Genomic DNA, 13,440 nt, shown 5'->3' with positions numbered 1-13,440 from the left:
CAATGAAATGTTTATTCTCCCCTTTAACTTCTTGTATTATGATGAGCCATCCACCCTTCTCCTCTTTCCGGTGTAGAATATGTAGAATAGCATATTATACACATGCCATTCCTGTGAGATAATGGCATGTGTATAATAAGACCCTGAATAAAAGCTAGAGCAAAAGACAAGTATTTATTATTCTAGCATAGCCGTTTCTAACTTCTGCATTCTCAAGGTGTGTGATTTAATCTACCAGAATTTCCTAGCCAGCACAGCCTCTGCCAAGAATTCTAGGTTCTGAAGTCCACACATCTAAAACAGTCTACAAGTAGGTAAAGACTGCAAAAGCAACTTCTTCCTTAACCTTTGTCGTCTCCATCACAGTTTAAATTTTGATAGCAAGTTATTCTCTCATTTTGTATATTATTCTACAAGGGGATCATTGTTGGCTCTACAGAGACATTTTTACGTAGTAGTACTATACAAAATATACCCTGGGGTAGAGATGCTATGTTGTAGTATGAGTTTTTTTTTTAAGTTAACAGGCACTTATGATAACATAAATCTACTTTCATTGAGTGATCCCTTATGTTGGCAAGTTTATGTAAACCTACAGAAAAATTCACCACACATTTACAGCAGACAGCATTAGGTATTTTCAAAATCCATTCATCCGAGTTTTATCAAGAGCTAGTGCCAGAATTTCTTCAGGGTACATAATATATCCCATGTTTGGATTTAAATGAGGCAGAAAGGTCATACTGCAGACTCTCTCAAACTTTTTCAGACACCATTCATCACAGAAACTGCAAGTTGGAAACGATGTAAAGTACATTTGCTGTCTAATATTCAGAACAACACTCTGTTTTGGGCTGCAACATATATTATTTTTCCCTTACAAAACTGACAGGACAGTAAACCACCATCCTGGGACATCCTGCAAAGGAACAATAGTGAGATATACTTCCCAATAAACATCCATCCGATTTATAAGCTGCCTCAATTATCCAAGTCGAAGGAAAATTAGTCATGTAGAACATAATCAAACAATAAAACAAGTAGAAAAAATGCCTTGCCCGAGGGCCTGTCAAGAGCGCCACATTCCAAGGCTTGCCTAAGCAACAACAATGTTGGGGCTGTGTGGACTTTGGAAGAGGAGATAGGTGATACTATCTCATAGGGCAGGTAAGGTTTCAGAAAAGAAGCATCTCTGTGGTCTGACAGAATTTTTATGATGGAACCTGAAGCATCCCACTGTACTAGATCGAATAATAAATGGAGAGAGGTATTCCCATAGATCACCAGGCCTTGAGCCATGAAGGGCTCTACACACCCACTCATTTAGTGACCATTCGCAATACGACAGTAATAAAAAAAATCATTTTCTGACCAATGCATGCACTTACTACCAGATTTTGTGCACCTGACAACAAGGCATGCAGGAGAGAGTAATACTGGCATAGCTGTACAAGAGAACTTTATCTGAATGAGACATCAGTGTCAGTGATCTTCGCAGTCTCTCTCTCTCTTTCTGTCACGTGTTCACTTAGCAGCCATTTTGCTTAAGTACCTGATTGTTGGAACAGAACTTGGTTGCTAAATGAGGAGTGGGTGTAGATGATGGCCAGCACTTTGAATTCCACCCACATGGCAATTAGCAGCCACTGTAGCTTGTGGAACAGAAGTAAAACTAGAGTGTACCAAGGTATGCCCATATCCACTCACATCACAGTCTGGACCAAATGTGGTTACCAAATGGTCTTTAAGGGCAGCTCCACGTACAGCACCTCGCAACAGTCCAACTGCAAGGTGATTAAGGCATGAGTGACATTGAGTAGTGCCTCCTAACCCAGGAAAGGTTCTAATGGTGCACTATTGGCTCTTTGTGAGCTGCAGTGATTTCCAGTGCACCTCTGGGTGCAACTCAAGGTGCTGGTTGTCATCCATAAAGCCCTGCTAGGCACAGGATAATGTTACTTGCAGGACTGCCTGTCTCCTATGCTCTCCACCCATTTCACCAGATCCAGCACGATAGGCATGCTCCAAATCCCTTTTGTTAAACCATTTATCTAGCTGGAGTCCTTTCCCCCGAAATCCCTGTGCAGCTTCTCATTCTGAAGGTAAAATGTTCTGTTGTAAGGGCTTCCAGGTGGAGTTAGTGTTTTCTGCATTCTTGCTTACCTCTGTAGAGTTTTGTTGTTGTTGTTGCCTTGTCCCTTAGGCTTTTTCTGTATGATCTTTACTGTTTGCTTGCTTAACTAAAAGCCACTTCAGATGTTCTTTTTAGCAGAAAGGCTAGAAATTATTTTAAATCATGTTTTTAATCATTAACTTACTAGCTTGCCTCTTTGTTGAGCAGATCTTGTCTCCCGTAGAGTATATACATCACCGCAGACTGAAATTTCTCGCCAAACACCAGGCTTAGATTCTTCAGTGAACCCCCCTTTAGGATGCATGACTAGAACACCATTAGTTGTTAATCCATCCATGTGCCCATCAGGATTCTTCCATTTTGCTGCTTTTTCCTAGACAGAATGCCACAGCAAGAAATAAAACATAAATTATTCAGGCTTTCCACTCTTGATGTACCAACCGCCTAACACAGTTGAATAGAAAAGCAACCACATATCAGAGGACAAATAGAAGTATATAGCTTGGAATCAAAAACAGATTACCAATCATTTGGACTAAACTCTGTACAACTAGTACTATTTTTGCTAACAAGCTTGCTTTATCAATTTCAAAGAGAAAATAAGGTTGTCTTATTTATGGCCCTTCCAACAGATCATATACAGTAGCTTTATTTGGCTTTATCTGTAAACTGCTTTAACATTTTTTAAGAGAGATGCAGAAATAATGTTAGTCAATAAATAGTATGTAAGTGGAACTAATTCTCTGAGATTAATAGGGAGAGGAAAAGGAGAGGATGATGTCTGTTTTGAGATATATAGCAATCAAAGAAGAAGCCAGATAACTTTTTCAGAGAAAGAATGGACAAATTCTGACCAAACTTGCTAAGCAAGCACTGTTTGTATTAGCCAAACTAAGTTCTCATTTCTTGCTTCATTTTTTTTAAAAAAGTAAAAGTGCGTCTCTTTTATACCATTGCCACTGGATATACGATCTTGTTATATTGCTGACTGCTTTCTTTTGTTTTTAATCCTACATACAAACAGAGTACATAAGGTGCTCTGAGTTAGCAGTGATTGGCCCGGCAAAAAAAAAAGAGGACGCAAGCAAGCTTTCTACTTCAATCTGAGGTTTGGGAGAGTTGCTACCAGTTTTAATCCACAATATTGGATAAGATGATCAAGCATTCTGCAGTGCTATGCATGGGGTTGCCTTTAAGGACCACCCAGAAGGTTCAATTGGTACAAAATGCAGTGGCCCAGGTGCTTGCTAGTGGACACATACTACACCTGTTTTGCGAACCTGCAATGGCTTCCCATCAGCTTCCAAGTGCAGCTTAAAGTACTAGTTTTAACCTACAAAGTTCTATGGCTTAGTGCTGGGTTACCTTCAGGTCTGCATCTCTCTGAAATCAGCACAAGCATTTTGATCATGCTGGGAAAAGCAGCTGGTCGTCCTTTGTTTTTGGGAGGCCAGTGGGACTGGGGCCCAGAGGTGTTTTTCTGTTATCAGCCTGACTCTCTGGAAATGCATTTAGCCCCAGCTCTAGAAGCTTCTTAAAACAGAGCTTTTCGGACGGTGTTTGGGGGCTGATGCCAGATGCCTTCTGGAGTGTAGGTTTGTCTATTTTGACTGTTGGTTTTATTTTCATTGTTACTGCTGTTTTTCTTTTATGTTGTGAACAGCTGAGAGTCAGTGTGTGATTGCAGTGGGAGAATGAGATATATAAATAAATACATAAAGGTATGACTATTTTCAGTATGCTTTATTCCCATTTTGTAAAATGGATGGATTTGCAAGAAACAGCCATCACTCTGGGAGAAGCTATTATGTGAAGAAGCCCTTCCTCATGTGACACGGAGATCATGTCCTGGCTTATATGGAAATTTGGTATACTCACCCCAAGGAATATGTTTTTGGAAGAGTCAAATCCTGCAGCAAAGATTCTGGCTGTATATGGTGCATTCCTATCACAGACAATGCGGCATGCAAACCTGGAAATAGTACTTTGGGTGATCTGAGTTTCATCACTGTTTTGGCTGCTGGAAATCGTATCTGTTACAACAAAATCTATGGGGCTCTCTGTTGATCTGCCAACCTGAAAGTGTTAATAGCACATATTCAAGAAATCCCTTAAGCGAAGCACTGTGAAGAAAACAAGTGAACAGTTTAACTGTTCTTCACACAAGCCCTCCCCACTAGAAATGGGCATACAGTAGCTCAGTGGTAAACTACATGCTTCAGTATGCAGAACATCTTATATTCAATCACAGTTGGGAGGATCTGAGGCAGCAGGATGGGAGAAAGACCTCTGCCTGAGGCTTGAAAGTTATTACCGTTCAGGTTAAATAACATTGTGCCAGATGTACTGTTAGATGCACTCAGGAGCTTCTTATGTTCACAATTAATATAACTTAATGAAGGTATCTGCATATTTCCTCTGCCCAATCCCTCAAGAACCTTTGCCCCATCATGTTTTATTTAAGAAGATGTACTATCACAGTATATTAGTATTTGATATCCTGGACTTAAATCTGACATCAATAAACTTGCAGCAAATGAAGTATGAAATATCTGAATCCCACAGACACTTTTCGAAATCTGTGCCTGAACGGCTGTGTTGTTTTAATTTAATATTCATAGAATTTTGTCTGTATTGCCACAGGTGAAATTATTATTAGCTAGACATTTTATGTATATTTGATTTTTCCCTTTCTTTAGCAGAGGGCCCAAGGTAGCATATACAATGCTCCTTCTTACTCTTTCTCCCCACAACCACCACCTTTAATACAGTTTGGTCTGAGAAATTACTTCAGTAAATATTTTCTAGATCCAATTTTTAAAATTCATCTAGCCAACTCTCTGGGTGAAGTAGCTTATGTAAGTTACAGGAAAACATATACCAAAACTTAGTAGTACTGCTGCAAAAAATTCAGTTGTATTTTTTTAAAAATCTAACATTTGTCAGATGAATTACCTGAAACACCACATCTGCCATTCCATGCATTGTTTGCCATTCAGACAGACATAACACTACTTGATTGCTTTATCTGGTAGCTTTCATACAAATAGGTGAAAAAAGTGAAACACATTGCTGAACATAGTGCTTTTCTCCCATTCAGCCACTGAATATCCATCTGACTTATTTTGTCAACTATCAGACCAGTGTTATAAATAAGCTCCAAAAAACAACTAGGCTGCTAACAGGGAGGAAGGAGGAACAATCCCCTCCTATCTATGGCCAACATAGAAGTGCAGGCTATTTTTTTAATGGCCTTCTGTCAAGCAAATTGGTGAAAAAGTGGAACGATCTGTCTCTCTCCATCAGCCTATTACATTTCCATGCTAATTATGGAGGAAGAAGCTTCCTGTCCTAGCATGGAAACAAAGTGCACTGGCAAAGAGGGGATGGAGCAATCCAGTCTGTTCACTCGCCTGAAAGCAATTCCTGGTTGTCCAGACTACCAGAGAAGGCTTAAATATAAGGCTGTATCAGATAGTTGCCATAGTGAATATACGAAAGCTCAAGGTTGAGTTGTTGGGTTCTTGGCATTCTCTGAGCTTGCTTCTCTCCCTGCAGACATTTCATTACCAGGCTAGGTAACATCATCAGTGCACAGGAGTGGAGTTTGCTGACTGTTTAGATGAGGTAGCTTGTCCTACCAGCCTTGATTGAGATATCACTTCTTCCTGGATTGCTTTATGAGTTAGATAGTGTTTCTTCTTTGATTGTTCTTGTTTATCTGGTGCTGGTTCCTGTTTATCTGGGTTTTGTATCAGATACTATCAACTATTTCAAGACTTTATAATTTCAGTAAGCATCATCACTCTCAAGTTGGTTCAGGATTGCTTATATGTGATATAAACATATATTTTTTACATTCTAGACTACAGTAAATATATAAGAAGTACTTAATTGTGGAACAATGGTGAAAGCAAGGGGGATATGATCTGATTAATTCCTAGATGTGAGACCCTGTCAAATGAAGCCAGTCTGAGGTTTTCAAAGAATAAGCAAGATATAAATTTGAAAAATAATGCTACATGTTCTGGGCTTGAAAAATCACTGAAGTGGGGAAAATCATTTAAAAAAAACAAAGAAAAACCTAAACATTTACTGGATGAACAACTACTTCCAAATAAATCTTGAAAAAGCACATTTAACTAAGGGCTTTCTGGATGCTTCTGAGGAGTGGGGAGTTGGGATATTTTTGTGGATCTGTTACACTAGATCTGCTACAGAATAGACATACTTTCAAAATAATTTTGGGAAGACCAATACATTAAAGTATAAACAATGCAGTTGCCACTAGTTACCATTGAGAGTGCTTTCAAAAATGTCTGAATAAGATCCATCCAGGCTCAGGAATATTATTCTAAATACTGCTCATTTGTCAACCAACTAATTTTCAAAAGCATGATCAACTAAGTAAATAGTCTCTTGGGAGAGATGGGCAGTGGCAAAATTTGACGAATAAACAAACAAACAAACAAATAAATAAATATGCATTAATTGTTCAAAATATCTGCAACACCAGGATGTTTCAAATATTCCACATGAAAAACTCTTCAGTGGCAGAAAATCTATGCAACTGAAGTCACATATCACTATCATGAAAATATTATTTTGTTGCATGCACTAAGCTAGGAAACCACACAGCTGACCACAGCTTCCTAAGGTATGTTCGTGTAACTAGTAACGGATAACTAGGAAACAGGTCTCTGTTGCAATCTATACAGAAACTGTACCCTTTCCTGTACACAGCCGTAAACTGTACAGGGAAGCAATTAATATTCCTCTTCAACAACTGTAATTCTTCTTTAATTATACAGATTATTTCACATCAATTTTGTAGTATCTAAGAACACTGCAATATTGGGATCAATGGCTATTAGCCTTTGAAGTCAGTGTGATTGCCTCTGAAGACCATCTACTGGGAGACTAGTAGGCTTTCCTTGTGTAGTTGGTTGGCCACTACGAGAACAGACTGCTGGACTAAATGGGCCAGAAGTCCAATCCAGCAGGGTGCTGCGTACGTTCTTAATGTCAAAGACTGAGGCAGGACAGAGCATAAAAGCTTCCTGAGAGGGATTTTTATATGGCAAAATTTCCAAACCATAAGGACACATATGATACAGAAAAATCTGTAGGAAATCTATTTTATGATACCACAAGCAGCTATTTTTATGTAATGTTAGTACACTTACCTGAAACATATCAGTATCTTTATCATGTGTATATTCTACTACAACCGTCTGATTTCGTGACAGCGTATAGGAGATACTGTGTTGGCCCTTACAACTGATGGCCTGTAGAATAAAACAATCTCTGCTTTATTTAAGTAGCACCTCTGACAGGGAAAGGACACTATAACAACAGTTATAAATGCAATTACAAACATGACTACATTCTTCAAATGGAGTTTTCAATTTTATGTACACTACAGCATATTCCACAGCTATTAAGTATAGTCACAGGAACTAAAATAAAAATAACATTTCTTGGAAACCAAGAATCACCTCCCATGTAAGATACAATCATTTTTCAGTTTTTGCACGGGACAGAAGGTAGAAAATATTAAGATCTGCACTTCAATATTTTTTTTAAAAATATGCATTATTTTTCAGATCCACTTCACAAAGTCAGGAAAAGAAAGCGCCCTCCTCTGATTTCAGTTCCACAGTACTTTTTTCTATCTTTTACACTCGAAATATTGCTTGATGCAGGTTTTCTGGAGGAAATTCATATTTTATATATAAAAACCTACTTCTACAGATTGTATTTAACACTTTCTTTCAGTTTTTATACCCAAATCCTACAATACAGTATTTGCTGCCACAAGAAACTTTATAGATCCATCTCCTCTTTTCACTCTGTGAAAAGCACTATACAGACTACTGGTGTGACTAACAATTGAGCACAATTGAGACAAATAAATCTTGAACGCAATAATCCAAGCCTCTCCCTCTGTCTCAATACATACCTAATTTTAAAATATTCTATGTTCTTGATCAAAAAATGGGGAAATGTCTGTAAAGAGCACACATAAACCAGGTATGGTTAACTACAGCCGTGGTAGCCTGATACATAGTGCTAAGGCAAAACCAAAGCATATTACAGCTTAGCATTATGTATCAGGCCCCAAATATCTGCCTCCAGAAGAGGGGGATGTATTTTCTTGCCCAACTATCAGATGGTTTTTAAATAGAAGTAACTGGTCAGCCCAGTATGGATTCGGAAGCTAGGAAGGATTGGTCCTGGTTAGTACTTAGGCTGGAGACCACTACAACATAACAGAGAAGTATAATAAACTACGAAGCTGAAAAACATCCTGGAAGAAGACAACAGCAAATTGCTTCTATACTGTTCCCAAGAAAACCACATGTACATGTCCTCAAAGTCACCAAGAGTACTATTCTACTTGAAGAATTATTTCTTTTTTTTTTTTAAGGGCTTTACATGGCATATATGCATACAAAACAGAGGCAGCATTTTCTGATTTTTAAAGATTTCATGAATAGATCAATTAACACCAAATATTTTAAAGCACAAATAGGTATAGTTGAAAACTGTCACTTATCTATTGGTAAAGCAGAAATTATTGTGCAACAATGATAAAAAAAACTAAAACGAATGTTTCAACTTTTAATTATGTCGGTAAGAATTCTATAAATGTAAACTATTGACTCTTTCATCTTTGTTCTTTATCCACATCAGCTACATCCCCTCCCATAATAAAGGAGAAAGTGTTAAAAATATTAAGTGATTGACAGATGGGTTCAATGCTTAGAACACAGCCCAATAAGGAATCTGTAATTCTCTGTTGACAGATGTGCAGTGCTGAATCAGGGAGGTACAAGTTGAAAGAGATCAACCAACAATCAGGGCTCCACACCCACCATCTCCTATGTTTCCAGTTAATCGTACATATTATATACTATGCTGTGTGTGCATGTGTGTATGTTTATGTATAATGACTAAATGAATTATTATTTAAACACCACTTCATTAATTTTACAGTAATTAACAATAAGAAATCTGTGGATACTATTTTCAAATGCTCTATACACACACACATTCAGTGATAATTACTTGATCATTTTGTTTCACACAACAGAAATTTGGCAGGATTCAAAATAGTCAGAAAATGCACTCTGAGTAATTTTATTATCTCTGTGAGCTATAAATTGAACGACATCTTTTTATGGTGAAATACCTCAAATCTAATTCACAGTTTACAGTTAGATTATCTCTCATCTTTCTATGGGTGCAAATTAACAACGATAAAGAGTTTTTTTAAATAAAATATCAGAAAGAGCTTCTGATCTTCAAGGGGCATCAAATAAGTCAAGATGGCAGCTGCAACAGTGTGACAGTCCTGCCCCTGTGTGTCATAACTGCCATGTGGACTTTTTGACCCCTACCCTCCAGTTCTATGGATGCCTCTGTATATATTATATAAACAAAGCCCAAACCTAATGCACTTGAGGTAACTGGCATCCCAAACAGAAAAATCTGTCAGGAAAAGCTTTTCATAGAAGCAATTTAGAAAGACAAGCTAAGGCCTCCGACAGAGGAGATGGGCGGGGATGGATGGATGGATGGATGGATGGATGGATGGATGGATAGATAGATAGATAGATGTTTCCCATTATTCTAAGAGTGCAACTTCCAATTGTCTGACAGTCATACTGGGCTCTGTGCAATAAGTCAAAAGTTCCATTTCAAAAGTGGGTGGGGCCAGCCTGCCAATACTTAAGGTGCCATTTTCCCTTTAATATTCACAAACTCCAAAAATGCAGAAAAGGATAAAAAATGGGTGGCATCAATTTTAACCCTATAAACTCTGGGAGGGGTAGTAGGCTTCAGTATTTGAATACCTGGTGTATGAAGTTATTACCTTAAGTGTGTGTTCCCTAATTTTTCCATTGTTTATGGCTGCAAGCTTATTATCAAAATCAAAATACTTACCTTTGCTTTTTGTACTGATATAACATGGCTATTTTGAAATGTTTGATTATACTATGAAACAAGAAAGAAGATAAAGAATGGATATTAATAAACTACCTAGTCATATAGTTAATCTATTTTAAGTGTTCCATAAGTGTTAGAAATTACTAAATCTTCAAGTGGGCATGATATAATTTCCACTAAAATAAAGGAAAAAATTCTGCCTAAAGCCCATCTTGCTCAGAATTCTGTCCTTAAAACATAGACTAAAAGAGCTGATTTCAACAGGTAAGCCAAATGTGTTCATATGAATCAGTTACAGAGCTGGCTATGTATCTATATGTTCACAGATAGACAGTATTGTACATCTGCTAATTGCCCCATTTTAAATGGCATAACCATGTTCATAAATCTCTTAAATATCTCTTAAATTCAATCTACTACATGATTAGCCTATTGATAGGTAGCAGTTAACAAATATTTGTACTGCAGATATACTTAACCAGGTATAGCTGAAAACCATTCAGCCACTTCCAGTCAAATAATTAGAATTAAGGATGGGTTTGAAAGGTTATTTGGAAACAGTTGATTACACAGTACAAGCCAACCCCTGCTTCATAGATTGGCATTCTGAAATATCCTTTAGCACTCTGGTTTTTTTAGTTCTATTTTCTACTAGGTAGATTATACATATGTTCCTCCCACATAGATACAGGGTGTCCTTAATTCCTAATTACAGAAAATTAATGTCCTGTGCTTCTAAAACAACTATTCATTTAGTACTGCTTGTACTTAATCTTATTTCACTGAAACCATTTGTATAATTCAAAAACAACATTCATGGGAGTTTGGTCCCTTTATCAAATTTCTTTCAATATCTCTTTCTAAATACTAAAACATTCTGCCCATTTGGTTGGAATAAAGGGCCTATGGGCTAGATAACTCATTATTCTTGATGGTTAAGTTACGTTCTTTAAAATGGAAGTTCAATGGCTATTAAGAAGAAAACAAAAAATTATTCACAGCTTTAAAAGGAGTTGCCAGTTATCTTCCTTAAATGCATAATGCTTTCAGTTTTCAAAGAATACCAAGACAGGTGCAGAGACAAGAATTAACATAATGAATAGGCAAAGCTAACAAACTTTTTCTTGTTACCATATGGCCCATTGGGCTCTATCTAATGCAAGCTTTGCACCCAAAGCAGAGGGACACAAATTTCTGCTAGCTTACCTACATCCCAAACTGCAAGATGCAAAAAGCCTCGCACCACATGCAAGTTATGCCTCTATCCCACACCACTTGGCAAACAAAGTGTACTGCTGCCCATCAACTCCTGCTCTGATCAGAGAACGGAGAAAGAACTAACACCGTACAGCTTGTGAGGATATGACTAACTCAGTTCCAGTAACAGTGTTGTTTACTTTTTCCCTCTTTCTTTCTCTGCTTTTGATTACTTATTTCTATGTATCAATTGAAAGGGAGAGCCAGTTTGGTGTAGTGGTTAAGGCATCAGGCTAGAAAGCAGGAGAGTGTGAGTTCTAGTCCCGCCTTAGGCATGAAGCCAGCTGGGTGACCTTGGGCCACTCCCTCTCTCTCAGCCCTAGGAAGCAGGCAATGGCAAACCACTTCTGAAATCTCGCCAAGAAAATTGCAGGGACCAGTCCAGGCAGTTGCCAGGAGTCAAGACAGACTTGAAAGAACAAAAGAGGAAAAAAAAGTAAAAAAAAAATAGTTCAAAAAAGTACTATTTCTTAACAATGCTGAATGTTTAGCAGAAGTTCAGAATGCTAAAAGGAAAGGAGTGTCACACTGCTTTTTTATCCAATTATCAAAACCACAACAGCAAATAATGCTATACACAGTGTTACACAAAAAATACTACAATGATTTATGCTGGAGTTACATACTAGTCCCTAATTCTTACTTCAACAAGGACAGAAACTACAAAGTAACTTTAAGAAAGATGCGTTATTTTCTCAGTGGGATGATATATTGTGCTTTAGACCTGTCTCATTCAATTACAACAAGAACAATCGAGATAATATTCCAGAAGTGTTATGCTAATATTCTGCATCATAAATTGCATTCTTCAAATTATAGATTATTAAAATGCAAATATCCCCCTAAAAAAGAGACAATGGAAGATTTACATAAATGCACAAATGATCAATCAAAAAAATCACAACTACAGGTTGGCAACTTGTTCTTCACTGTGATTTCTCTGTAACATGTGAAGGGAGGAAAACAGCTAGGTGTAATTACAAGCAATGCAGTGGACAATGAAACACAGACAAGAGCACAGGCCATCCAAAAACAGCATCTGCTTTGATCTTAGTGTCTAGGTAATAGATAATGTTTGAGACCAAGTAGCAGCATGATGCTCAAGATCCTGCAAGGTAGACTTCAGCAATTCATGGAGCGAGAATTGCCAGATGTACAAGCTGGGTTTAGAAAAGGCAGAGGAACTCGGGACCAATTTGCCAATATCCGATGGATAATGGAAAAAGCCAGGGAGTTTCAGAAAAACATCTATTTCCGTTTTATTGATTATTCTAAAGCCTTTGACTGTGTGGACCATAACTAATTGTGGCAAGTTCTTAGTGGTATGGGGATACAAAGTCATCTTGTCTGCCTCCTGAAGAATCTCTATAACGACCAAGTAGCAACAGTAAGAACAGACCACGGAACAACGGACCGGTTTAAGATTGGGAAAGGAGTACGGCAGGGCTGTATACTCTCACCCTACCTATTCAACTTGTACGCAGAACACATCATGCGACATGCTGGGCTTGAGGAATCCAAGGCTGGAGTTAAAATGGCTGGAAGAAACATTAACAATCTCAGATATGCAGATGATACCACTTTGATGGCTGAAAGCGAAGAGGAACTGAGGAGCCTTATGAGGAAGGTGAAAGGAGAACGTGCAAAAGCTGGCTTGCAGCTAAACCTCAAAAAAACCAAGATTATGGCAACCAGCTTGATTGATAACTGGCAAATAGAGGGAGAAAATGTAGAAGCAGTGAAAGACTTTGTATTCCTAGGTGCAAAGATTACTGCAGATGCTGACTGCAGTCAGGAAATCAGAAGACGCTTAATCCTTGGGAAAAGAGCAATGACCAATCTCGATAAAATAGTTAAGAGCAGAGACATCACACTGACAACAAAGGTCCGCATAGTTAAAGCAATGGTGTTCCCCGTAGTAACATATGGCTGCGAGAGCTGGACCATAAGGAAGGCTGAGAGAAGGAAGATCGATGCTTTTGAACTGTGATGTTGGAGGAAAATTCTGAGAGTGCCTTGGACTGCAAGAAGATCAAATCAGTCCATCCTCCAGGAAATAAAGCCAGACTGCTCACTTGAGGGAATGATATTAAAGG

At 38.0% G+C, this 13,440-nt stretch overlaps 1 protein-coding gene across 1 annotated transcript in view; it reads right to left on the bottom strand.

Annotated features, from left to right (window-relative positions):
• PELI2 (pellino E3 ubiquitin protein ligase family member 2) overlaps positions 1-13,440 on the bottom strand; it is a 58,329-nt gene that overhangs the window by 7,570 nt on the left and 37,319 nt on the right. The window contains exons 3-5 of the mRNA XM_063290490.1: positions 7,321-7,422; positions 4,013-4,210; positions 2,319-2,507 (exon numbers count right to left, since the gene is read on the bottom strand). Coding sequence (XP_063146560.1) covers positions 2,319-2,507; positions 4,013-4,210; positions 7,321-7,422 — 489 coding nt within the window. The remainder of the gene's footprint in view (positions 1-2,318; positions 2,508-4,012; positions 4,211-7,320; positions 7,423-13,440) is intronic.

Source organism: Candoia aspera, chromosome 1 (assembly GCF_035149785.1).
Source record: "Candoia aspera isolate rCanAsp1 chromosome 1, rCanAsp1.hap2, whole genome shotgun sequence".
Lineage (NCBI taxonomy): Eukaryota > Metazoa > Chordata > Lepidosauria > Squamata > Boidae > Candoia > Candoia aspera.
Note: the sequence above shows the minus strand (reverse complement) of the source record. Positions and strands in the feature narration are given on the sequence as shown.